The following is a 25,556-nucleotide window of genomic DNA, read 5'->3' as shown; positions in this document are numbered from 1 at the left end:
GCATGAGGCATGGTTTTGATCCCTGCTTGGGGAACTAATCCCGTGTGCTATGCGGCTTGGCCTAAAATAAGTAAATATTTATTTTTTAATGTTGACCTAAGTCCTGAGTTTATAGCGAAGCACAGTCAGGTTTCCTCATGTGTCCACCTGTAGCATAGGGAGTTGCCAGTCTCAGAAGGGTAGATAGGAGCCAGAGGAGCAGTGGAGATAGCACTAGAAGGGTCAGGATTGTTTGTCAAACTTTCTTCTAGAGGCAAGACAGACCATGGAATCTCACTAATTTGTATTAAGTCAAGGAAAGGCAAGTATTAATTATTAAGTTGCTGAATTGTGGAAGTTTTGAATAAGTGATGTTTATGCGTTGTCAGCCTTCCCTGACAGCTCAGTTAGTAAAGAATCTGCCTGCGATGCAGGAGACCCCGGTTCAGTTCCTGGCTCGGGAAGATCCATTGGCAAAGGGATAGGCTACCCACTCCAGTATTCTTGGTCTTCCCTAGTGGCTCAGCTGGTAAAGAATCTGCCTGCAATGTGGGAGACCTGGGTTCGATCCCTGGGTTGGGAAGACCTTTTGGAGAAGGGAAAGGCTACCCACTCCAGTATCCTGGCCTGGAGAATTCCATGGACTGTTTAGTCCAGGGGGGTCACAAAGAGCCGGCCCCACTTTGCCTTTCACTTATGCGTTGCCAGTGCATATTTTTACACAGTCACAGAATACTGGAGCTAGAAATGACAATGAGGCTTGGCCTCTTTAGGAGGACAGATAAGGAAAGGGAAGCCCAGGTGGTTCAGGGTCCTCCCCCTGGGTCACACAGTGCCGTGTCGGGACTCAGACCTCGGAGTCTCCATGCAGTGCTCTTTCTCTGTTTGGCTTATAAAGCATTAAGTTAGCTGGAGTTCATAAAGCATATCAGTTTTGCTGCAGACTAAAGGAATGAAGAATACTTCTGTCAACTGGATTCATTGGTCCTCTTTACTTTGCTCGGAGATCTGAGTGTGGTCCCTGGGCTAGCAGCATAACCCGGAAGCTGGTTAGAAATGCAGATTATCCAGCCTTACCCCAGAGCCCCTGAATCAGGAGGGGCCAACCCTTCCAGGCAAATCTGTGTGCAGTGTCTGAGAACCGCTGCATCCTGTCAAAAGTCAGTAGATCTTTTTCAGAGCTCCCATATAACAGCGTAAGGGCTTGTCCAATTTATCACCACTTTTGAATTAAAAAATTTCTAATTAATGAGATTTGACTGCATGAAATGAGCCAGAAGAGACAGAAAATAGAAGGGAAGAGAAGATGTGAGGAGGAGGAAGATGGGGAGAAAGGCCGGTGAGCACCCCATAAATGAGAGCAGTCTGTCGGTTCTGTTCAGGAGAAGGAAGTTGAAATTCAGGATTATCCTGTCTCTAGCAGGTTACCCGATCTCCTTTTGGTGAGAAAGGACCTTGAAATGTCAGTGTAACCTCATCTTCCTTTGCTCACAGATCTCGGCAAACATTCCTTCAGGCTCTGATGACAGCACTTAGACTTTGAAAATCAGGGGGCAAGTCCATGTAATTGCATCTGAGCAGATGACAGACATTTATAAAGGATATCACTGAAGTGTTATTGTCGTTTCTCCAAGATAAAACAATGGAAGGCAAAGGAAGAAAGAAAGAAAATAGAGCAATGACTTGATGCTTTCTCTTTATCGAACTACTTCACTCTCTCCAGGGTATTCTGTCTTTGGGAGACTAAAGACAAAACTGCATTGAGAGGCCACAGATTGAAGTAAATACAGAGTACTGTGCCTTCAAGTTCACTTGCTTCCTCTTAGGATAACAACCAGTTAAATGTTATGTCATCAGGAAAGGAGAGTCTGTACCTTTCTAAGGCATGTCATTAATCAGATTTCATATATTTAGATGGGGCCTCAATTCTTGATTATTTTTTGTGCTCCTAACCTTTCTCAGGGAGAAGGCAATGGCACCCCACTCCAGTACTCTTGCCTGGGGAATCCCATGGACGGAGGAGCCTGGTGGGCTGCAGTCCATGGGGTTGCGAAGAGTCAGACACGACTGAGCAACTTCACTTTTACTTTTCACTTTCATGCAATGGAGAAGGAAATGGCAACCCGCTCCAGTGTTCTTGCCTGGAGAATCCCAGGGACAGAGGAGCCTGGTGGGCTGCCGTCTATGGGGTCGCACAGAGTCGGACATGACTGAAGCGACCTAGCAGCAGCAGCCTTTCTCAGACTCATCTAATGACTAAAAGATACATTCAAGTTCAAGAAGGCAGATAGCTTGGCAGGGGACCCATGGCTGGAGGTTGTATGAGTCTTTCTAGAAATTAACCAACTCTGTTAATCTATAGGAAGCCTCCAAATTACAACTTTTATATTTTATCTGTCATCCTTTGAAGTCCCCAAACTAGCCAGGGGGAAAAACCCTGTGGGCAAAGGGATTTATTTTATTTAGTCTTCATCACAAGCAACTGGTTTGTTTTTAAAAACAACAACAACAACAACAAAAACCAGGGTGATTCAGGAAGTTCACAAGCTGTCAAGGAGACATGGGTTCAGATCCAGAGTCAACCGCTCTGTGACTTTGGACAAATCATTTAACCTCTCTCAACATACATGGTCCTAGCTGTGAAAAGGAGGTTGTTTGACCATCTAGGATTATTTTTGAGGATTAAAGATATTAATTATCCTAGAGCTATCTTATGAAATTGAAACTTGAAGGAGCACAATTTGAGAACTATAGAATTAAGAGCCAAATAGTGTAAGAGAAGGCAGGAATGTAGTCAACAAAAATGAGGAATGTTGCACATTATGAAAACTATGGAGATTAAGCAGAATTTAACATGTCATTGAATATATTTTTCTTCCAAGGCAAGATTTATTTCTGAGTATTTTTGCCTAGTAGTCTTTTCTTGACCTACTTTGAAATGTATAATATTATTGAGGAATCTTCCATCTCCTTAGAAATGTTTTTCTGTTGCTCAAGCTAATTGTTTCGTCTTATCCCAACATTTTCCACTTCCTAATAATGCTCATCAGAGGAAAATAATTCATCCAATCATACTTGGAGGGTTTATTTTTTTTTCTTTTCATCCTAATTTACTTTCCATGACCTTGAGGGTTTCTGGTCATTTTGAGTATTTGCAGTCCTTTTAAAATGCCATTTCTTAAGCACCCTCATAAATCCATTAGTGGACAATTTATTATTGTTCTATACACAGTGTGACATGTTCTCACAGTAGCTGCGTCATCCTTGGTTTGTTATGTTTTATGAAATGTTCCTGTAATCCCAGTAAACAAAATAAGTCTTACAGGAAGGGATGGATTAAGGGGGAAAAGTGTGGCCCTAAAGAAGGACCCAGCTCTTGTTTATGAAAGAGGTTTGCCCTCCAAACCTACAAAGTGAACACAGCACTGAGAATCAGCAGGAAGAATAACTTGTGTCCAACTGCAGAGAAATCGGATCAGTTTGCTCCTGTGTTGAAAGGTAAGGTTACACAGATCTCTGGAAAGTAAAGTTGTATAAGGGAATCTCCCTTTCTGGGAGGGGTACCTCTTTTAAACAGTTATTACCTACTGTCTCAGGATACTTTAAAAAAAAAAAAAGAAAGTCATTTTTTATTTCAAATGTGCAGAGTGTGATTCCAATAACGGAAACCTCAGAAAAAGCATTGAGTGTTTTGAAAAGTTGGCTCCTTGTTGTCTGTCTTTGTGAGCTGCTGAGAGCCAGCAGAGATGACCCCTTTGTGTGTCCTGTCCTTGTGAAGGAGGTAAAGAAGCAGGGTGTGCCATCAGCATTTTGATTCAAGCCATTACAGGCTGGTTAAAACTCTCATTTTCAGTCGAACTGACAGAGATACAGGCAGGCCATAGGGATGGATCAGGAAAACATACCTTGCCACCCCACAGCCAAGCACTCTAGGTTTCCTTGGACCCCATGAGTGCACAGGGCTTTCATCTCTCCATAGCAGTTCCAGACTAGAACATCTAAGTGCCTTTGGGCAGATAGACAAGACATGGTTCCTCTGTTCCTCACTCAATTTAATTTTCCCTTTGTTCTTTTAGAATGTATTGCAGTCTAATACATTGTATGTGCCTGTGTTTGTAGTTGTTGTTGTTTAGTCGCTCAGTTGTGTCCGACTCTTTACGATCCCATGGACTGCAGCACACCAGGCTTCCCTGTCCTTCACCGACTCCCAGAGCTCACTCAAACTCGTGTCTATTAAGTTGGTGATGCCATCTAACCATCTCACCTTCTGTCATCCCCTTCTCTTCCTGCCTTCAATCTTTCCCAGCATCAGGGTCTTTTCCAATGAGTCAGCTCTTTGCATTGGGTGGCCAAAGTACTGGAGCTTCAGCATTAGTACACATGTGAAATTGCTGATTATATGACCCTGTCTCAGTAATCTGTAAACTCCATGAGGGCAGGACCCATCTGTTTTGTTCACAGCTATCTTCCCAGTGCCTGGAACAGAGCTCAAAACCTCAGCCCCCATTCATTAAACATTGATCAAAGTGAATGGGTGAATGAATGAATAGATGGATGAATGAATGGTAGGCTATAATGAGCAATGGTCTTGCTGCTCCTGCTGCTAAGTCACTTAAGTCGTGTCCGACTCTGTGCGACCCCATAGACGGCAGCCCACCAGGCTCCTCTGTCCCTGGGATTCTCCAGGCAAGAACAGGAGTGGGTTGCCATTTCCTTCTCCAATGCATGAAAGTGAAAAGTGAAAGTGAAGTTGCTCAGTCGTGTCCGACGCTTAGCGACCTCATGGACTGCAGCCCACCAGGCTCCTCCGTCCATGGGATTTTCCAGGCAAGAGTACTGGAGTGGGTTGCCATTGCCTTCTCTGGAGCAGTAGTCTTAACATCTCATAAAATCTAACTGAGAAAACCAGTTGCTTTCCTATAGCATAGATTGCCACTTCTAGCCTCTGGGGCATTTACATGAGGAAACTCATTATATATAGCCTTTCCTTTCCTTTACTGTCATGATAAAAATGTAGCTGAACTGTGAGTTGTGGGGGCGTTTGTACGGGTGTTGCCATTTGCAGTTTAATAATTCCTGGAAATGTTAGAAACTCAGGGAAATTGTACTGAAGACCTTAGCCAGCTAAGAGCAGTCATACTAAAAATTAAAGTACTAGTCAATGAAATTGGAGAAAAAAACAGTCACATTCAAAAGATCATCACTTGTAGCTGGATATAGATCTAATAAAGAGGTAACAAGTGGACCACAAAGGCCTAAAAGATGTTTTACAGAGTAAGGAGTGGACCCTGCTCAGTGTAAGAAATAGACACCCAGTGAAATGGGGAGAGACACCTCCTGAAACCATCCAGCAGAACCAAATTGAAATGGAATTTAGAATAAATATAATAAAATACCATCCACAAAACCCACTTAAGACAGAAGAATTAGAACGTGTTTAATCTGAGATTAAAATGTAAATGGGAAAATATAAAGAGAAAACAGATCTCAGAAAGATTCAATAATTTAGAGACCTGATTAATATCTGAAAGTCATGCCCTTTTTCTCAACCCCGCCTCAGCTCCCCAGCCCAACTGGGTGGACTGTGGGGCAGAGCCCAGACCCAGCCAGAGGAGAGGGTAGTGACCAGACCCTGAAGTGAGGACTGGCTTGTTTGCCTGGCTGGGTAGAAAGCAGGGAAAGCAGTGGAGAGGAATAGACTCAGACCGTAGGGTCGTCTTTCAGTATCCCACAGAGGACTGGTTCCAGGAGCCCTGTAGATTCCAAGACCCATGGATTCTCAGGTCCCTTATATAAAATGGCGTAGTATTTACATATAACCTACACGTTTCCTCCCACATACTTGAAACCATCTCTCAATTACTAGTAAGACCAAATACAATGCAAATGCTATGTAAGTAGTTGTAAATGCAATCAATGTAAATACTGTGTAAATAGTTGCCAGCCCATGGCAAATTCAAGTTTTCCTGGAACTTTTTTTTTTTTTTTTTTAATATTTGCCTTTCAGGGTTGGTGGAATTCACAGATGTGGAGCCAGGAGGCAGACTGTAACTGCCTGAGTTTGCAGAGCTGGAGGATGGGGACCAAATGTGGCTGTTACTGAACTGGTGGTTGATTTATATGTTTCAATGAAAAATCCTTTAAAAATCAGACCTATGAAGAAATAGATTTAATTCTCAAGAGCAGAGTTTATCCCTTAATACACCAAAACCTCTTTCTAGTTTTTTTTTTCCTTTTGACATGGAAAACTTTTGGAAATTTATATCATTCTTCTTTCCCACCTTCTCAAATACAGGACTAGAAGTTTACCTTATTTTAACTTTTCCAAGGGACTCTGGGTCATCATCACAAACATTAATTGTGACAGACTGCAGGATGGCGATATCCTTGCCCCCCAAGCCTGTGGGAATGTTGTATTCTGTGTCCCTGTACCAAACAGCTTCAAGCAATTGCATTTTTTTTTAATTGGAGGATAATTGCTTTACAATGTTGTGGTTGTTTCTGCTGTACAACGTGAACCAGCTGTGAAAGTGAAAGTCGCTCAGTCATGTCTGACTCTGCGACCCCCATGGACTATACAGTCCGTGCAGTTCTCCAGGCCAGAATACTGGAGTGGGTGGCCTTTCCCTTCTCCAGGGCATCTTCCCACCCCAGGGATTGAACCCAGGTCTCCCGCACTGCAGGCGGATTCTTTACCAGCTGAGCCACCAGGGAGGCCCATGAAGCAGCTGTCTGTCTACACATTTCCCTCTCTCGCGCGCCCCCTTCCACGCCACCCCGCCTCTCGGTCTTCACAGAGCGCTGAGCTGAGCTCCCTGCGTCTTATGGCCGGCTGCCGCTGGCTGTCTCTTTTACACGTGGTGGTGAGTATTTATCAGTGCCGCTCTCAGTTCGTCCCACCCTCTCCTTCCCCCACTGTTTCCAAAAGTCCATTTTCTTCATCTGCATTTCTGTTCCTGCCCTGCACACAGGTTCACCAGTACCATTTTTCTAGATTCCATATATATGTGCAGGCAGCTGCATTTGTAAGTTCTGGTGGTTTTGAGAGTTTTACCTTCTTCTTTTTTTTGTTAGTGTTCCTACCTGTAGATTTTGTACCTTTCCCTGGTACTTTTCTGTTTCCAGACTATTGTGAACTTAGAAACTAGACCATCGATTTTAATTGTGTGTAGATTAAGATCAAGTCAGCGCTGAGGGAGGCTGTAATGATTTTTTCCCCAATGGACCTGGTCTCACGTTTAGTGTGAACTGCGTAACTCGGTTTCAACTGTCAGGAACATGTAGTTTCCGCTTCTCAACTGTGTTGTTACCGAATAACTGAGTCGCTGAGAGGTGCCCTGAAAATTATCGTAACAAAAAACTAGAATCATTTATGAGTTAATTATGGTGGGATGAAGAGTAAAAAGGGCTTCCTGGTGGCTTAGCGGTGGGGAATTTGCCTGCAGTGCAGGTTCGATCCCTGGGTCAGGAAGATCCCCTAGAGGAGGGCACAGCAACCCACTTCCCTGAAGAATCCCATTTACAGAGGAGCCTGGCTGGCTACAGTCCATGGGGTTGCAAAAAAATCAGACACAACTCAGGGGAGGGGTTACTAAAAGGTGTGAGTGGATCTAGATCAAGGACACCTAACACCTACCTTGGTACCTCTCCCTGCATCTCCGTCTGCCCAACTGATCTGTTTGCGGCCAGAACGATGGGCGCCTCTCCTTGAATCGCTTTCAGCCCTGGCACAGGGCACTGCTGGGCTAGGATAGTTCCAGCCTGCTAAGGCTGTACACAGACTTTTGTAGTCACGGGATGTCTGGCTTTGAAGGACAGGAGGATACTGTTTTTTATGATAGCAGTGAATTGGTTCTTTGGCCTTTTTTAAATGCACAGGTTGTCTGGGAGACATTTTGGTATCTGCATTTCAGCCCTTCTGGTTCAAAATGCAGCTTTGCAGGAGGACTGCCAGAGGTCACTGTTAAGAAAATCCTCTCACTATAGTCAGGACTGTCAGGCCCCTAGAGTCTTATAATGATGGATCTGGTCTTGCAGTTGTGTATCCCATCAAGCTGATGATTGCTGTCTTCTAGAAAAAGGTTAAGTTCTGTGGACAGCTAAAGGGAATAAAAAGTCCTCCACTTTGAGTTTTTCAGTTTCTATTTCAGTCTCAGTCCTATGGCACAATGCCACTGATACTTTAAAACAGGGGTCCCCAACCTCTGGTACCTAATGCCTGATGATCTGAGGTGGAGCTGATGTGATGGTAAGAGAAACAAAGTGCACAGTAAATGTAATGCATTTAAATCATCCCAGAACCACCCCCCCCATCACCCTCTGGTCTGTGGAAAAATTCTCTTCCACCAAACCGGACCCTGGTGCCAGAAAGTTTGGGGACCACTGCGTTAGAATAAAATCTCATGGAGATTCCTTGGCCTTCTGTGCTTTGGGCCCGGGAGTCCTCCTACTTCCACCAAGTTCTTGCGCTTGGAGTCGGAGGTAACATAGTAAAGGAATGGCCGGGCCTTGATCTTTGAATATGCTCTTGAGAATTAACAGCACCTTCTAATGATCTGCTAGCAGTGCCATTTAATAATGACTCTTCATTGCAAATACTTCATACTATTCCTTTAAAGACTCTGGGCCCTGATTCTTCTCATAGAGTTCCCTCCTTGTGAATCACTTCAAGACATACAGAAATAAAGTACAGTGTCATCTGAGTTATTTAAGGAGATTTATTAAGTATTATCTGTGCAAAGCACTCTGTTAGATCTGGGAGGCTACAGCCCTGTTAGGAGTATATGGTTCAGTTACAGAGCCAACCCTCAGCAAAACCGTGTGACCAACTGGTAATGCTTTCACTTGTCAACTATGTCTGGAGCCTTCCTTAAGTCATGTGGGAATGTCCAAGGGCCAGAGAGCAAGAGTTAAATGTTTAAACCTTGTTATACACACCACTGAGGACTGGCCTGGTGGAACAAGTTTTATGGAGATGCAAGTAGGTGTGGTTCTGAAAGGCCAGGAGGATGAGATGAGCAGGGAAGAGCAGAAAGCAGCAGCTGGAGGGAAAGCAGGAAGGCACAGCCAAGAACGGGGTGCTCCTGGGCCAGCTGGGGCGTCCCCAGGCCTTGGGACAGCCAGAACCACGCCCTACCGTTGAGGCTTACTGATGAGAATTGAGAGCCGATGAAAATGTTGAGTGAAGTAAGTCAGAAAGGTACAAAGAAATGTCACACATTGATGCATCTCTATGGAATCTAGGAGGATGGTACTGATGAGCCTGTGTGCAGGGCAGCAGTGGAGATGCAGACACAGAACAGATGTGTGGACACAGTGGGGGAAGGAGAGGGCGGGGCGAATTGAGAGAACAGCCTAGAAACATATACATTACCGTAGGGGACGCAAAGAGTCAGACACGACTGAGCGACTGAACTGAGCTGAAAATAGATAGCCCGTGGGAATTTGCTGTGTGACCACAGGGAGATTGAACCTATGCTCTGTGACAGCCTAGAGGAGTGGGAGCTGGGAAGGAGGTTCAGAGGGAGGGGACCTAGGTATAACTATGGCTGCTTCATGTCGCTATGTGGCAGAAACCAATACAATATTGCAAAGCAGTTATCCTCCAATAAAAATAAATAAATATTTTGAAAATGCGTTACAGTTAAGCTGAAGGAAGATGGGTTTGGTACGTGAAATGAGTGAAATTAACCTGCAATGGGGCTGCTGTAATAATCTAGCTGTAGGTTTCCAAGGGTCTAGACTAGGATGGATCTAGTGAGAATGGAGAGAGAATGGAATCGTACACAACAGATTTATTTTTATAACTTGAGACACCATATTCTTAAAGTTTAATGGAGGCTGAGATATGTGAAGATCTTCCAGATGTAAGGGAACCTCCAGCTCTATGGGAGATTACATGAATTATAGAGGAAGAGACATTAGAAAAGATGACAGAATCTGCATGACGTGAAAACGTGTTGGTAATTCCATGAAATTAGTAAAATTTTTGCCTGGCTTCCTGAATTTGGCTTGAGTTAAAAAGAAGATAGGGCTTCCCTTGTGGCTCAGCTGGTAAAGAATCCGCCTGCAATGTGGGAGACCTGAGTTCGATCCCTGGGTTGGGAAGATCCCCTGGAGAAGGGAAAGGCTACCCACTCCAGTATCCTGGCCTGGAGAATTGCATGGACTGCATAGTCCATGGGGTCGCAAAGAGTTGGACACAACTGAGTGACTTTCATAAAAAGAAGCTAAGAGAGGCCTTGAATTTATTTGTAGTGTTGAGAAGCATGTTCCAGGTTTCATGGGGAAGTTTTTCCCTCCCTTATTATCAATGACATCCCACCATTCTCTTAAGAGTCAAACCAGTGTCCAAACTGGAATCAGCTTTTCTTTACCCCCTTCCTTAACCTCTGTATCCAGTCACCCCAAACTATGAAGTCTTCCCTTTTAAATGTTTACTTTATCATCGTCCTGTCCTCAGCATTCCTAATGCCTTTCTCCTAAGCCCACCTACTCTCATATTTCTTTCCTTGAATATTGATAATTGACCATTTTATAGGTACTTAGGTGGAAGGGGCTATTATTAGTGAGTGTTAGAATTGAACTAAGGATAGTCTGAAGTAGCGCACTAAAGTCGCTTTAGTAATGTCCGACTCTTTCTGACCGTACGAACCAAAGCCCACCGGGCCCCTCTGTCCATGGGATTTTCTAGGCAAGCATACTGGAGTGCATTGCCATTTCCTACTCCAGGGAGATCCTCCCAACCCGGGGATCGAACCTGTGTTTCTTGTGCCCTGCATTGGCAGGATTCTTTACCATTAGTGCCACCTGGGAAGCCCCACTCAAAAGTGCAGAGGCGTAAAATTTTCATTTGTGAATAGATTTTTTTCTTAGACTAATTAAAACAGTGGTCCAGCTGTTGAATCCTGAAGGTGGCCACTCACTGGCGACTCTGATAATGGGCCTCTGTTCAAAATCTCAGCCAAGCAGGTAATCTGTGAATTTTAGAAGGGATGAGGAGGGACATCCCAACTTGAACCAAAGGATGGTGAGAGGGAGAAGCCACACCTTGGATGGCATAGAGGGGGCACTCCTGAGCCTTTTATCTTTCAAGAGGGGCAACCCCTTTGGGAGCAAGAGCTAGCGGGGCTTCTGAAAATTGACTCTTGGAAACTTCCAGAAGGGATGACCTCAGCGTCTTTTCTGTTATTGGCATGAAGCACAGAAGACAGCTCCTGGTCATTAGGAAAATCAGGTTAAGAAAATGACTTGTTTTCCACTGTGTGTTTTCTTAGACCATTTTTCTGAAATGTAAAAAAGGTAAAAACATCCTAAATGTTTCAGGATTTATCAGCTGTATTATGTCCTTGCAACACGATTTACCTAAGTATAGTCGCCAGTAGTATTTTGATGTATTCAAATATGACATAATGCACAGTTGTGTAATCAAAATAATTAAATTGTGACACTGTAAGGCCAGGCTATAATATTGCATACAGCATTCTTCATGTGACTCATATGTTTTTATTTATGGCTTAACACTGCCAATCTGAATATTGATGATTTATTTTCAGCCGGTCAGAATATCCATTCTATTTTTCAGCTTCTCCAGTTGGCAACGGTTATATCAAGCCTCCAGTTCCACCTGTGTCTGGCACACAGAAGGAGAAAGGGCCCCCAACCATGTTACCCATCAGTGTGGACCCAGACAGCAAACCCGGGGAATACGTCCTCAAGAGTTTATTTGTCAACTTTACCACTCAGGCTGAGCGCAAGATTCGCATCATTATGGCAGAACCCCTGGTGAGTACACAGAGAAGACTTGTGTCTTTTTCGGTCCTTCTTGATGTCGAATATAGATTTTACAGCTGTAAGAAGGGATGAAGGATGGATGGCTTTTCCCCTAGTTTGTTTTTTGACATCGTGTGTGTGTATGTACTTAGTCATATTTAACTCTTTGCAACCCCATGGACTGAAACCCGCCAGGTTCCTCTGTCCATGGGATTTTTCAGGCAAGAATGTTGGAGCGGGTTACCATTTCCTCTGCTAGGGGTTCTTCCTGACCCAGGGATCGAAGCTGTGTCTCCTGTATCAGTAGGTGGATTCTTTAACCACTGTGCCACTTGGGAAGCCCTTTTTGATACCACAGGTAATTTTTCAGTCAGTTCAGTTCATTTGGTCAGTCGTGTCCGACTCTTTGTGACCCCATAGACTGCAGCACACCAGGCCTCTCTGTCCATCGCCAACTCCCAGAGTTTACTCAAACTCAGGTCTGTTGTGTCAGTGATGCCATCCAACCATCTCATCCTCTGTCATCCCCTTCTCCTCTGGCCTTCAATCTTTCCCAGCATCACGGTCTTTTCCAGTGAGTCAGTTCTTCCCATCAGGTGGCCAGAGTATTAGAGTTTCAGCTTCAGCATTAGTCCTTCCAAAGAATATTCAGGACTGATCTCCTTTAGGATGGACTGGTTGGATCTCCTTGCAGTCCAAAGGACTCTCAAGAGTCTTCCCCAACATCACAGTTCAAAAGCATCAATTCTTCAGCACTCAGCTTTCTTTCTAGTCCAACTCTCACATCCATACATGACCACTGGAAAAACCATTGCTTTGACTAGACAGACCTTTCTTGGCACAGTAATGTCTCTGCTTTTTAATATGTTGTCTAGGTTGGTCATAACTTTTCTTCCAAGGAGCAACTGTCTTTTAATTTCATGGCTGCAGTCACTATCTGCAGTGACTTTGGAGCCCCCCAAAATAAAGTCTGTCAGTGTTTCCCCATCTATTTGCCAGATAGGTGGGACCAGATGCCATGATCTCAGTTTTCTGAATATTGAGCTTTAAGTCAACTTTTTCACTCTCCTCTTTCACTTTCATCAAGAGGCTCTTAGTTTCTCTTTGCTTTCTGCCATAAGGGTGGTATTATCTGCATATCTGAGGTTATTGATATTTCTTCTGGCAATCTTGATTCCACCTTGTGCTTCATACAGCCCAGCATTTCTCATGATGTACTCTGCATATAAATTAAATAAGCAGGGTGACAATATACAGCCCTGATGTACTCCTTTCCCAATTTGGAACCAGTCTGTTGTTCCATGTCCAGTTTTAACTGTTGCTTTCTGGACTGCATACAGACTTCTCAAGAGGTAGGCCAGGTGGTCTGGTATCCCCATTTCTTTAAGAATTTTCCAGAGTTTGTTGTGGTCCACACAGTCAAAGGCTTTGGCACAGTCAATAAAGCAGAAGTAGATGTTTTTCTGGAACCCTCTTGCTTTTTTTATGATCCAGTAGATGCTGGCAATTTGATCTCTGGTTCCTCTGCCTTTTCTAAATCCAGCTTGAACATCTGGAAGTTCACGGTTCATGTACTGTTGAGGCCTGGCTTGCAGAATTTTGAGTGTTACTTTGCTAGCCTGTGAGATCAGTGCAATTGTGCATTAGTTTGAGCATTCTTTGGCATTGCCTTTCTTTGGGATTGGAACGAAAACTGACCTTTTCCAGTCCCGTGGCCACTGCTGAGTTTTCCAAATTTGCTGCCATATTGAGTGCAGCACTTTCACAGCATCATCCTTTAGGATTTGAAATAGCTCCAGTCACCTCCACTAGCTTTGTTCGTAGTGATGGTTCCTAAGGCCCACTTGACTTTGCATTCCAGGATGTCTGGCTCTAGGCGGGTGATCACATCATCGTGATCATCTGGGTCGTGAAGATCGTTTTTGTATAGTGCTTCTGTGTATTCTTACTACCTCTTCTTCATATCTTCTACTTCTGTTAGGTCCATACCATTTCTGTCCTTTATTGTGTCCATCTTTGCATGAAATGTTCCCCTGGTATCTCTCATTTTCTTGAAGAGATCTTTGTGAAGTCGCTGTGAAGTTGCTCAGTCGTCTCCGACTCTTTTCGACCCCATGGACTGTAGCCTCCTCCGTCCATGGGATTTTCCAGGTAAGAGTACTGGAGTGGGTTGCCATTTCCTTCTCCAGGGGAAATTCCTGGCCCAGGGATCAAACCCAGGTCTCCCGCGTTGTAGGCAGACGCTTTACCGTCTGAGCCACTAGTGGAGCCCGAAGAGATCTCTAGTCTTTCCCTTTCTATTGTTTTCCTCTATTTCTTTGCATTGATCACTGAGGAAGGCTTTCTTGTCTCTCCTTGCTATTCTTTGGAACTCTGCATTCAAATGGGTATCTTTCCTTTGCTCCTTTGCCTTTCACTTCTCTTCTATTCACAGCTATTTGTAAGGGCTCGTCAGACAACCATTTTGCCTTTTTGCATTTCTTTTCCTTGGGGATGGTCTTGATCCCTGCCTGCTGTACAATGTCATAAACCTCCATCCATAGTTTTAAAAGATAATATTTACGTTTCCTGATTTAAGATAATTGAGGCTCAAGGACCTTAAAATAATTAGCAGATAGAGTTCAGCAGCACAGTTCACCACTGGGTTTAGGACAGATAAGCTTAATTTAACATTAAGAAGTATTAAAATTGTAGAAAAATTGTGTTCATAGTCTCTGCTGTGTCTGTGTGCTTTAGTCAAAATCTTTTGTCCTATCTTTAAAGTAAAAGACCAAAAAAAATCATCATTCTTCAAGGGGTTGGCAGAGCTCCTAGCCTGAGAACAAATAGACAGATGGTCTCCGTGACATATTATCCAAGGAAGTTTTTTGAGTCATTTATATGTACCATTCTGTTACCTGAAAATTGGAAGACAGGAAATTGTTGATTAAGTTGATTAATGCCCTTCAAGTCAGTAGTCAGTATCTTCTTTGCAAATGATTCTGCTGCAAAATAAGGCTTGTGCTTCAGGCTTATGTTAATTACTTTAACAAGAGCTCTAAAGACGGAGTGCTAAATCTCAAAAGGATAGTGGAAAGGAAAAAAGTCCAGTTGGAAGATTCAGATTACTCGTCTCCTGACCTTGGCAGGCCACTTACAATAAGAGAAAGGTGACGCAGCTCTTTCTGTGAAGCTGGGCTTTGTACGTCCGGTGAAGAGATTGGGACAGGAGAAGAGGTCTGAAGTTGGCTTGAAGGCATCATAGCTTAAAATAATTAAATGTAATATTGAGCCCATAGCCTGTGCGTGCTCAGCCACTTCAGTTATGTCCAACTCTTTGCAACCCTATGGACTGTAGGAGCCCATAGCCTAAGTCTCTTGAAAAATATGTAACTTATGATACTCAGCATCATCTTTTCAAAATGATCTTTATAAGGGACTTCCCTGGCAGTCCAGTGGTGAAGACTCTGAGCTTCCAATGCAGCGGGTGTGGGTTCAATCCCTGCTCAGGAAACTTAGATCATACATGCCATGTGAGGCAGCCAAAAAATAAAAACAAAAACTCTTACCAAAAATAATAATAATAATAACTTTTATAAAGAATCACAATTTAACATTTGAAAATCAGAATTCAAGGATATTTAAATGCTTTGAATATTTGTAACCCAAAAGTTACAAACTTTGCTTTTAAACATTTTTATTAGATTAATGAATTCCAACTTCCTATTAAGGAAAATGTTTTCTTGGTTTTACAATTTAAATCATTTATAATAAACCTTAGTACTCTAGCTTTTTCCCATTCACCCATGTGTTTGTGTTTCTAGTGCTTTTACTACTAATAATAGCTAATATTTCTGGAGTGCTTAACTGTGTGCCAAGAACTGTTGTTAACGTATTATATATCCTTTAATCTTCACAATGACCTTAGGTAGAGAGTATTTATGTACCTGTTTATAGATGGGGAAAGCTGGCACAGAGGGGCAAAAGTGATCATCCAAGGTCACACAGTTTGTATTTGAATTCAAGCTGGGTCTCTTCAGAGCCCACCTCAGAACCATTCTACACCCTACCAGTCTTTGTGTGGGCATCTTCATAGGAAGATATCTTCTATGGTATCTTTACTTAAGAGACTTACGTAAAGTATTACTTAAAGCAACAGACGGCTTTCCTATAAATGGGGTCCAAAGAATCACGTACCTTCATTCCCATTGATCAAAACAGTGCTGATCCCTGGAAGCCTCTGAGTTCCCTGGGAGGTGTGGGGGGGAGCCAGGCCACCTCCCCAAGATGGAGGGTGGGGAGCTACCTGGGCTCCAGAGAGCCCAGGAGAGTTTAAGAAGGAGAGAGTGGAAAGGCACAAGGAAGAATCCTTTCACTCATTGACAGTGGAAACGTGCCAAAACACATCAGGGCTCTCTGAAATTGTGTATCGAGGTAGATTTTTTTTACAAGAAACTAGTAAGTTACACCTTCCCAAGTGGCGTTAGTGGTAAAGAACCTGCCTGCCAATGCAGGAGGCATAAGAGACCTGGGTTCAATCCCTGGTTTGGAAAGATCCCATGGAGTAGGAAATGGCAACCCATTCCAGTATTCTTGCTTGGCGAATCCCATAGCCAGAGGAGGCTGGCGGGTACAGTCCATGGGGTCGCAAAGAGCCAAACATGACTGAAACGACTTAGCGTGAGGCACAAGGAAGTTGTACTGTAGTTGAATAGAGGTACTTAGAAGGCTGGATTGTGAAATCCCTGATTCTAAAATAATAGTTTAGGTACTGTTGTTTAAGGATTCAGGAAGTAAATTAGATTGGGCTTAACTTTTTCATCTTTAGTTTACTTCGTTTGGAATGTGTTTGCATAACATTTTTCTTCTTGGAGTAAACATTATGTCTGAGAAACTGACATGTTCCACAGCGTTCTTTTAATTAGAGGTAGACATTTCTGTTCCTTTCTCTGAGACAATTTAAAGGGCCCAAATAAGAAAAATGAAAAAAAGTGTAAGCTGTCTTCATCAGCAAAGCTTCATTGTGTGCCCATCCAGTTTACTAGATGCTGATGGCCAAGTAGATGGACATTGTGTTTTTAGCTAAAGAAATGTATTCAATTTTCAGTATTGTTGCTTTTTATAAAATGAGACTAATCCTCTTGTATTTTTTGGCAGAGGTGTAAGCTTCTGTGCCATTTCCTTCTCTTGTCTGTTGAAAAGTGCTTAGTAATTTTTGCCCTTGAATTTGTTTACTTATTGGACAATAAATGTGAGTAGATGCTGTGGCTTGTTACCTGAGTCTAATTTAAACGTGTGTTTGGCATTTTGTTCTAGAGCCCTAGCAAGAAGAGGTATTATTTTTGATATATGTGTAATATGTTTTAAGTCAATTTTGAATAAATGTCCCCTAGTATTTCTCTTACAGAATTGACTTTATTTAGAAAGATGTTGAATCCTTTAAAGTTTGGATTCATGTGGATTTGTATCATATCACAAAGTTGTATTGTCTCATCTCTAATATAATTAAAACTTGTATGGGAGTAGCAAAGGTAATTTTTAAAAATTTGGAAGTATTGATTTATTGTTTATGGGGCTACTCAGGAATCTGTATTTCTCAGTTTTCTTTTTAAAAGACTAAAACCTTCAGAATTCCATGTCAGTTAGGCTGCATGAGATCAGTTATATACAATGTTAAATTAAAGTTGTACTTATGAATTACTGACATCCAGATAGCTAACTTAAATGGGGGGGGTGGGGAAGGACAGGAAACAAAGATGTTCCACCAAGATAAAATATTAGATTTTTTTTTCTTGTTAAAGATGTTTCACCAGTTTAGCAATATTGTTCTTCATACCTAAAAGATGCTCAGGTCATATTCATTAATATTTATGGATAAGTCAATAATTTTACTCAATTTCTGTTGCTTTATGAGGTCATTTGATAGCATTTGCTCCTGGCTGGTCTTACTACTATTTCACTTTTCTCAAGCAGTGTTTTAAACAAGGTCAATTGGGTCATCTGTAACTTTTTTATATTTTTATCTCAAAACAGAGGAAGTACAGAAAGCAGTGTAACAGCTGCTGTCCCTCTTGCCTCCTGCTCCTTTCCTCTGGTTTCAAATTTATTTTTCCCAAAGTGTATCTTTTTATAGTTCTTTAAGTTATAGTCAGTGGCGGGTAAATCATTTGGTTTAGTTTATCTCAGATGCTCGGATTTTCCCCTGAATTAGCAGTGATATTTCAGCTGAGAATAGAATTCTAGTTTCACATTTATCCTCCTTCCAGACTTTTGCCAGTAAGTTTCACCATGTTGCCTCTAGCACTGCTGTTGAACAGTCTGGTTGATTTGCTATTTGTTTGTGGATTATTTACTTTTTTCTCTGTCTGCTTTTATGTTTGTTTGGGTTTTTTTGCTTTGTCTATAGCTTACTGCAGTTTCCCCACACTGTGTTGAGATGTGGATTTATTTCTATTTTCCTGTTTGAGACTCTTATGCTTCTTAAATTGAAGGTTCATGTTTTTCATCAGTTTTAGAAAATTCTTAGCCATTAATTATTTGAAGCTTACCACCTCTCCACTTTTCCTCTTTTTTTCTGGCATTCATATTAGATACGCATTGCTCTATTACCTGTCTTTTTACCCTTCTTTAATTATTTCTACTCCTCTATCTTGCTGCTGTATTCTGAGTCAATTTCTCAGGTCTAATCTTCAATTTATTAATCTTCTCTTGGGCTATAGGACTTCCCTCAGTGGTAAAGAATCCACCTTTCAATGCAGGAGACACAAGTTCAATCCCTGGGTCGAGAAGATACTCTGGAGAAGGAAATAGTAATCCACTCCAATATTGTTGCATGAGAAATTTCATGGATAGAGGAGCCTGATGGGCTATAGTCCGTAGGGTCACCAAAGAGTCAGACATGACTTAGCAGCTAAACCATGACAACTCTTGGGCAATGTCTAATCTGTTGTATAATGTGTCCAATGACAGTTATAATTTTGGTGATATAATGTTTTATTTCTAAAAGTATGTTTTAAAATCTATTTCGGTGAGGATTTTTTTAATTTGAGGGGTTCCTTATTTTTAGAACTTCTGTTGTGTGTCTTTGATCACCTTAAACAAATTTTTTGTTTGTGTCCTCTCTTAGGTTAGCCCCAGAATCTTCACTGTCTTGGGCCAAATATTATATTAATTTCTTGGTTTGGGAATTTCTGCACCTGGAAGGTGATACAAATATACGCTGCAAACTCTTATAAGACTTAAGACTGTGGTTTAAAATTCTTGGGGAGGATTTAACCTAAAACTGAGGCAGGAGCCACTGGAATATCTTTTCATCTTCCGGTGCAAGTACATAGCCTTGTCCCTAGCCCGCTGTTTCGTTGTTTAGGACCACACTTTATGTGGGCATCTTATCTCCAGTGCCCCACCTCTCAAGGTTCACAGCTTTGTTTCCTGTCCCCAAATGGACAACTACAAAAAGCCTCCGGCATAATGAGACCAGCAGTCGTTCCCCTGTGCATCCACTGCGTCACCTCCCATCTTTCTGCTTTGCATTTCTCTTTTCCTTTCTTGTGAACTCATTTCTTCACTTTAAAAAGTACTCTATTCCACTCACCATTTTCAAGTGTTTATAGCCTGTGAACTTTTACATTATCTTGGTCTATTATCCTGCCAGAGCCCTCTACAGTATTCTTGGTTTGCCTTTCATGCAGATAAGGACAGGGTAGGTCTTTGCATTGTGAGGTTCCTGTACAAGCAAACATTCCCATGGCAAGATGGGGTGCCCTAAGATGAATAAAAGGAAGAGTGAGGGGATTGTCTAGTCAAAGCTCTGGTTTTTCCAATAATCATGTATGGATGTGAGAGTTGGACTAGAAAGAAAGCTGAGTGCCAAAGAATTGAAGCTCTTGAACTGTGGTGTTAGAGAAGACCCTTGAGAGTCCCTTGGACTGCAAGGAGATCCAACCAGTCCATCCTAAAGGAAATCAGTCCTGAATATTCATTGGAAGGACTGATGCTAAAGCTGAAACCCCAATCCTTTGGCCACCTAATGTGAAGAACTGACTCATTGGAAAAGACCCTGATGCTGGGAAAGATTGAAGGCAGGACGAGATGGAGACAGTAGAGGATGAGATGGTTGGATGGCATCACCAACTCAATGGACATGAGTTCGAGTAGACTCCAGGAGTTGGTGATGGACAGGGAGGCCTGGCGTGCTGCAGTCCATGGGGTCACAAAGAGTTGGACATGAATAAGCGACTGAACTGATGATTTGTATAGGTGGAGTCAAAGGAGAGCAGATTTTCAGTTGAGGATGAAGGGGGACCAGAGGACAGATGCTAAAAGTCCGTGACACCTTCAGGAGTGAGTAAGTGGTCTAGCGTGGATAGGGGATAGAAAGGATGTGCTTGCCTGTCACCAGACCACCAGCCCCTCTTCCTGGAATACCCTCAGCTCTTCATCCTGCCTTCATCTTTCAAGGCCCATCTCAAATATCTCATCATCTGGAAAGGTTATTTGATTTCTTCCCTGACTCCACACTATTATACAGATGTGGATATACATACCTGTAAATCTCTATCTGAACCACCGTATCATTATCTCAAGCAAACTGGCTTCATTAAATAAGAGTATTAGAATAGACTAGAATAGAAAATGTCAGGACGTTATAGGTTTTAAGGGTACATGTTATTTTATGAAACTTTCAGTTGTGTGTATATCTACCAGACCTTGGTACAAAATGTATGTTTTTTTGATGAGTAGGGGTGAAGGATACAGAGATTCTTTTTTAAGTTGAAGAATTTAGGAATTCACTGGAGGACCAACAGTTAGGAAGGTCCAGGTTCAATCCCTGGTTAGGGAACTAAGATCTCACAAGCCATAGAGAGTGGCCAAAAAAAAGAAAGAAAGGAAAAAAGATGCACTTTACTATCCTTTAAGTTCCTTATAGGCCTTACTGTGTCTTATCTACACATGCACACATACAAATACACGTATATCCCCATGTCTAGAAAGTCTCCTTTATACACAGTAGACAGTGTTTTTTTTTTTTTAATGAATAAGTATATGGATACAAGGAATGGATAGATGAATGGGTGAAAAAAATATTAATATGGTAGCTCAGAAAGAATGTAGGATCCTATATGTTTCTCAGGGTCATCTTGCCAACCTCTGAACTGATAATAATGGATTTTGTTCTGTCCTTTGTACCCCTCAGCAGATGAAAACCCTACAGTCTGCTGAGTAGACGTTAATTCTCAGCCTTCTGCCTTGGGCCATCTAAGGACACCTCATTATTCACTTATACTGTCGGTGCTCCCACTTCACCCAAGCAGTGTGTGGAGAGGAGCGTCAGGTTGACGCTTAGCGGTCAGACTAAGCCTCAGAGTATATGCTCTCATTATCTGCGTCTCTCCATTTATATAGCATCTGTCACAAGGAGTCACAGGCAATTACCTTCTCAATAAACTCTTTTCCAAAAAAATCAAGACTCTCCAGCCTTTCAAAATTCATTAGTGCCCATAATCTCAACTTTGGAGATTTAATGGGTGAGAAGAGAGAAAGCCGAAAACAAAGCAGCTTTTCATCCAGGCTGATCTGAATTCAAATTCTGATTCCACCTCTTTCGTGTTGGAAGGCCAGTCAGTCCCTCTCCTTTTTTCCTCATTTGCAAGAGCCTAGCTCGTGGGTGGATGAGAGAAGTCAGGGTAATAGGGGGAACTCTGACCTAATTCTTAGCACCTCCCAGATGCTCGGTTGTCACCATCACCATGTCCTCATGGTCGCCTAGAAACCGGGATCAGCTGAGTAACCCCCCTGGTGGGTTTCTCTGGCGGTCGTCCTGGTGCTTCCTCTCTGTTGTTCAGAAGGAGTGGAGGCTGAGCAGAGTGGCTGGCTCCTGCTGCCGTGCCCTGTTGTTATCAGGTGGTTGGTCTGAACTCCACCTTGGCGATGAGACAGGCACAGCCAGAGCTGGTTTGGGCAGAACTGGTGTGGATTCTTTAGGGACTTAAGCTCTGAGAGGTGACAGAGGCAAGCAAACAAAAGTTTATATGACAAGGCAACACCCCTGCTCTCTCACCTTAGAGCCAGCAAAATATCAATACTTGAGGTTTAGGCAGGTATAACTTGTGAGGACTTAGGAAATGAAACCAGGGATTTGAAGTGGGTCTACGTAGAATGGTTTTCCAAGGCTTTCCAAGAGGAAATTTCACAGCATCTTGAGGGTAGGGATCTGGGAGACAAGTAGGAACACCGTAGTGGTGGGAAGCCGATGGCCCAAAAAGTAAAAGGCTGGATTACTCAACTAAGTAAAACACGTTCGGAAAATTTCAAGAACTTTCCTTTCTCTCATTCATATATTTAAATTTGTTGAAAACCTCAGAAGGAAAAATAATCTAATTTTATTAGTCATCTAATCAAACTGATTTTTCCTGTTTTATTTACGTTGTATTGGTTTCAGATGTACAGCATACCAATGTCATATATATCTTATAAAGTGATCACCACGATAAGTTTAGTCCATATCCATCGCCTTACATGGTTACAGTGTGTGTGTGTGTGTGATGAGAAGTGTTTAATGTAATCCTATTTTAAAGGAACGTTTTGAAACTATTTTATTTATCTTTGGCGGTGATGGGTCTCTGTTGCTGCATGGGCTTTCTTTAGTTGGGAACAGCAGGGACCTCTCTCTAGTCTCGCTGGGGTGGCTTCTCTTGTTTCAGAGGTCAGGGCCTGGGCTTCAGGAGCTGTGGCTCCCGGGCTCTAGAGCACAGGCTCAGTAGTGTGGTGCATAGGCCTAGTTGCCCCAAGGCATGTGTGACCTTCACGGACCAGAGATAGAACCCATGTCTCCTGCATTGCCAGTCAGATTCTTCACTACTGAGTCACCAGGGAAGCCTGGGAATTCTTGAGATTTACTCTCTTTGCAACTTTCAAACATGCAACTCGGTATTGTCAGCTATCACCCTGCTGTACGTTACGTCCTCAGAACTTATGTATGTAATAACCAGAAGTGTGTGCCTTCAAGAATCTTCAGCCACACTTCTCAGACTGCCTGTTCTGTCCACCCTCCTCCCTATAATTTGGCCAATACACAGGAAACTTGGTTTTTCGTCAGAGCTCTGCTACCAGCCTGTGCTTCCAACAAAGTCACTTAACTGTGATTCATCATGGTTTTTTCTTTTATGAAATGTTCACAGTCAAGCCCAGTTTTACCTCTGGTGTACATAACAAATGTAAGTGAGTGAATCTCTGAGTGAATAAGTCACATCCCAGTGCATCCACTCAGGTTAAAGCCACCATTGTCTTAGCTGGGAGCTGCAGTGAAGCTAAACCAGGTATTGAGCAGAGTTTTCATCCAGATCTACGGTCTATCAGCATAAAATGCCAACAGGAAGAAGAAGAGATTCTGACTCACCTAAGACTTAGAAATCAAGTGATTTATTCTCTTAATTGAAACCTGGAAAGAGGAAAAGATCTGCATCACCTCAGAGAACACACCCCTTTCATCTTGTCCTTCATTAGAGCCTAGAACTGAGCAGAGCTCGCCTACCTGTAACAGTCTGATATTTAAAAACACTTTTCGGATGAAAGCCCATGTGACATTGGGAAGGTTTTATTTTTGGAATTGCTCAAGTCTTGATAGCCTCTGCTCACAAAACAGTTAATGGAGGAAATAGTATCCCTGTATTGAGCTTGGAGCATAGGTGAGGGATGACAGACAGTCATAGAGATGCTAACTGAGGGATGCAGGGAGGGAGTCTTAATAATCACATGACAGGCTCTAACTTGTTAGTTTCACTGGTGGCTCAGATGGTAAAGAATCTGCCTGCAATGCAGGAGACCTGGATTCGATCCCTGGGTCAAGAAGATCCCCTGGAGGAGGGCATGGCAACCCACCAGTGTTCTTGCTTAGGCAATCCCTATGGACAGGGGAGCCTGGCGGGCTAGAGTCCATGAGGTTCCAAAGAATTGGACACGACTGAGCAACTAAGCACAGCTGGTTTGCTAACATAAGAGACACAAGTCAGGGAATTTCTGTTGTTCAGTTGCTTGCTGCTGCTGCTAAGTCACTTCAGTCGTGTCCGACTCTGTGCGACCCCACAGATGGCAGCCCACCAGGCTCCCCCATCCCTGGGATTCTCCAGGCAAGAACACTGGAATGGGTTGCCATTTCCTTCTCCAATGCATAAAAGTGAAAAGTGAAAGAGAAGTCGCTCAGCTGTGTCCAACTCTTTGCAACCCCGTGGACTGGAGCACGCCGGGCTTCCCTGTCCCTCACTATCTCCCAGAGTTTGTTCAAACTCATGTCCATTGAGTTGGTGATGCCATCCAACCATCTCACCCCCTGTTGCTGCCTTCTCCTGCCCTCAGTGTTTCCCAGCGTCACTCTTTTCCAATGAGTTGGCTCTTCACATCAGGTGGCCAAAGTTTTGGAGCTTCAGCGTCACTCCTTCCAATGAATATTCAGAGTTGATTTCCTTTAGGATTGACTGGTTTGATCTCCTCACTGTCCAAGGGACTCTCAAGAGTCTTCTGTAGCACCACAGTTCGAAAGCATCAATTCTCTGGCACTTAGCCTTCTTTGTGGTCCAACTCTCACATCCATACAGACTACCATACATGATTTCTATTTTAATATAAGACTAAAAATAAACTAAGGGGCTTCCCTGGTGGCTCAGTGGTAAAAAAAAAAAAAAATCCACCTGTCAATGCAGGAGACATGGGTTTGATCCTTGGTGGGGAAAGTTCCCCTGGAGAAGGAAGTGGCAGCCCACTCCAGCATTCTTACCTGGGAAATCCCATGGACAGAGGAGCCTGGTAGGCTATAGTCCGTGGAGTCACAAAGAGTTGGACACAACTTAGCAACTGAACAACAAAAAATAAACTAGAAGTAACACAGAAGAGCGTTTTGGTGTGTTTAAAGAATCCAGGATGCCGCTCTTGGTTGTGACTGTGTCATGCCTCGAGATCACACCTATAGGGACAGCAGTCATGGTGAGCTGGCACAGATGTGGAAAGGCTGAGCAATTTGCTATCGACTGCGTTACCACATGTGAATGTGGTTTTAGATTCAGGCAGCCCTGCCTGTGGACACACCTTGGCCCTGCGTCTCGGGCTTTCAGCTCCTCCTCTACCTGATGTCACAGACTGGCAACAGCACAGCTCTCCAGTTAACCCCAAACTGAGCACTGTGCTCTGTAAACCCCACACTGTGCTGTAACACTGAGACAGGTGACCTTCCACCAACAAACCGAGTACGGAGGGCGTTCTAGTAGTTTTAATGAGTCTGGTTGTGGCTGTGAGGAAGCATAGCCTTTTGTAAGTGAAATGCACACTCACCCAACCTCCTCTTAGGATTTCAGACCAGATCTGACAAGAGCCAAGAGACTGAGGTTGTTCTATAGTCTATTTGTAGTTGTAAAAGAGCTCTTTTTTCGTTTGTTCTGGTGCCTCTGGCCTGTATATGGATTGAGCATTCTGCTGTAGTCCTGTGTTTCACTTCTTCAGATACCTCAGTTGTCTGCTGATGTCTAGATATCAGAAGATATCAGATCCTTTCATCAGGAACTTTTACTTTTAATATTTAAGGAATTTGTGAATTAGGAAATCCTGCTGTACTAATTGAAGGACAGAATTACTGTCTCTAATTAAATTGGGATCTTTATATGGTGGATTTTCATGAAAACTATTATAATTAGTCATGCTTATAGCCTGATGAGGTGGAATGTTAGTCGCTCAGTCGTGTCCAACTCTTTCAACCCCCAGGCAGTAATCCACCAGGCTCCTCCACCCATGGAATTCTCCAGGCAAGGATACTGGAGTCTGTTGCCATGCCCTCCTCC

General features: G+C 42.9%; 1 protein-coding gene across 4 annotated transcripts in view; it reads left to right on the top strand.

The window, feature by feature from the left end:
* Positions 1-25,556, top strand: part of FRY (FRY microtubule binding protein) — a 323,252-nt gene that overhangs the window by 114,644 nt on the left and 183,052 nt on the right. For all 4 annotated transcript variants that reach the window (XM_040267100.1, XM_040267099.1, XM_040267101.1 and 1 more), the window contains one exon: positions 11,564-11,763. In XM_040267100.1, the coding sequence (XP_040123034.1) occupies positions 11,564-11,763 (200 nt within the window). The remainder of the gene's footprint in view (positions 1-11,563; positions 11,764-25,556) is intronic.

The sequence above is a fragment of the Oryx dammah genome, unplaced genomic scaffold (assembly GCF_014754425.2).
Source record: "Oryx dammah isolate SB20612 unplaced genomic scaffold, SCBI_Odam_1.1 HiC_scaffold_24, whole genome shotgun sequence".
Taxonomy (NCBI): Eukaryota; Metazoa; Chordata; class Mammalia; order Artiodactyla; family Bovidae; genus Oryx; species Oryx dammah.
This window is presented reverse-complemented; position numbering and strand designations above follow the sequence as displayed.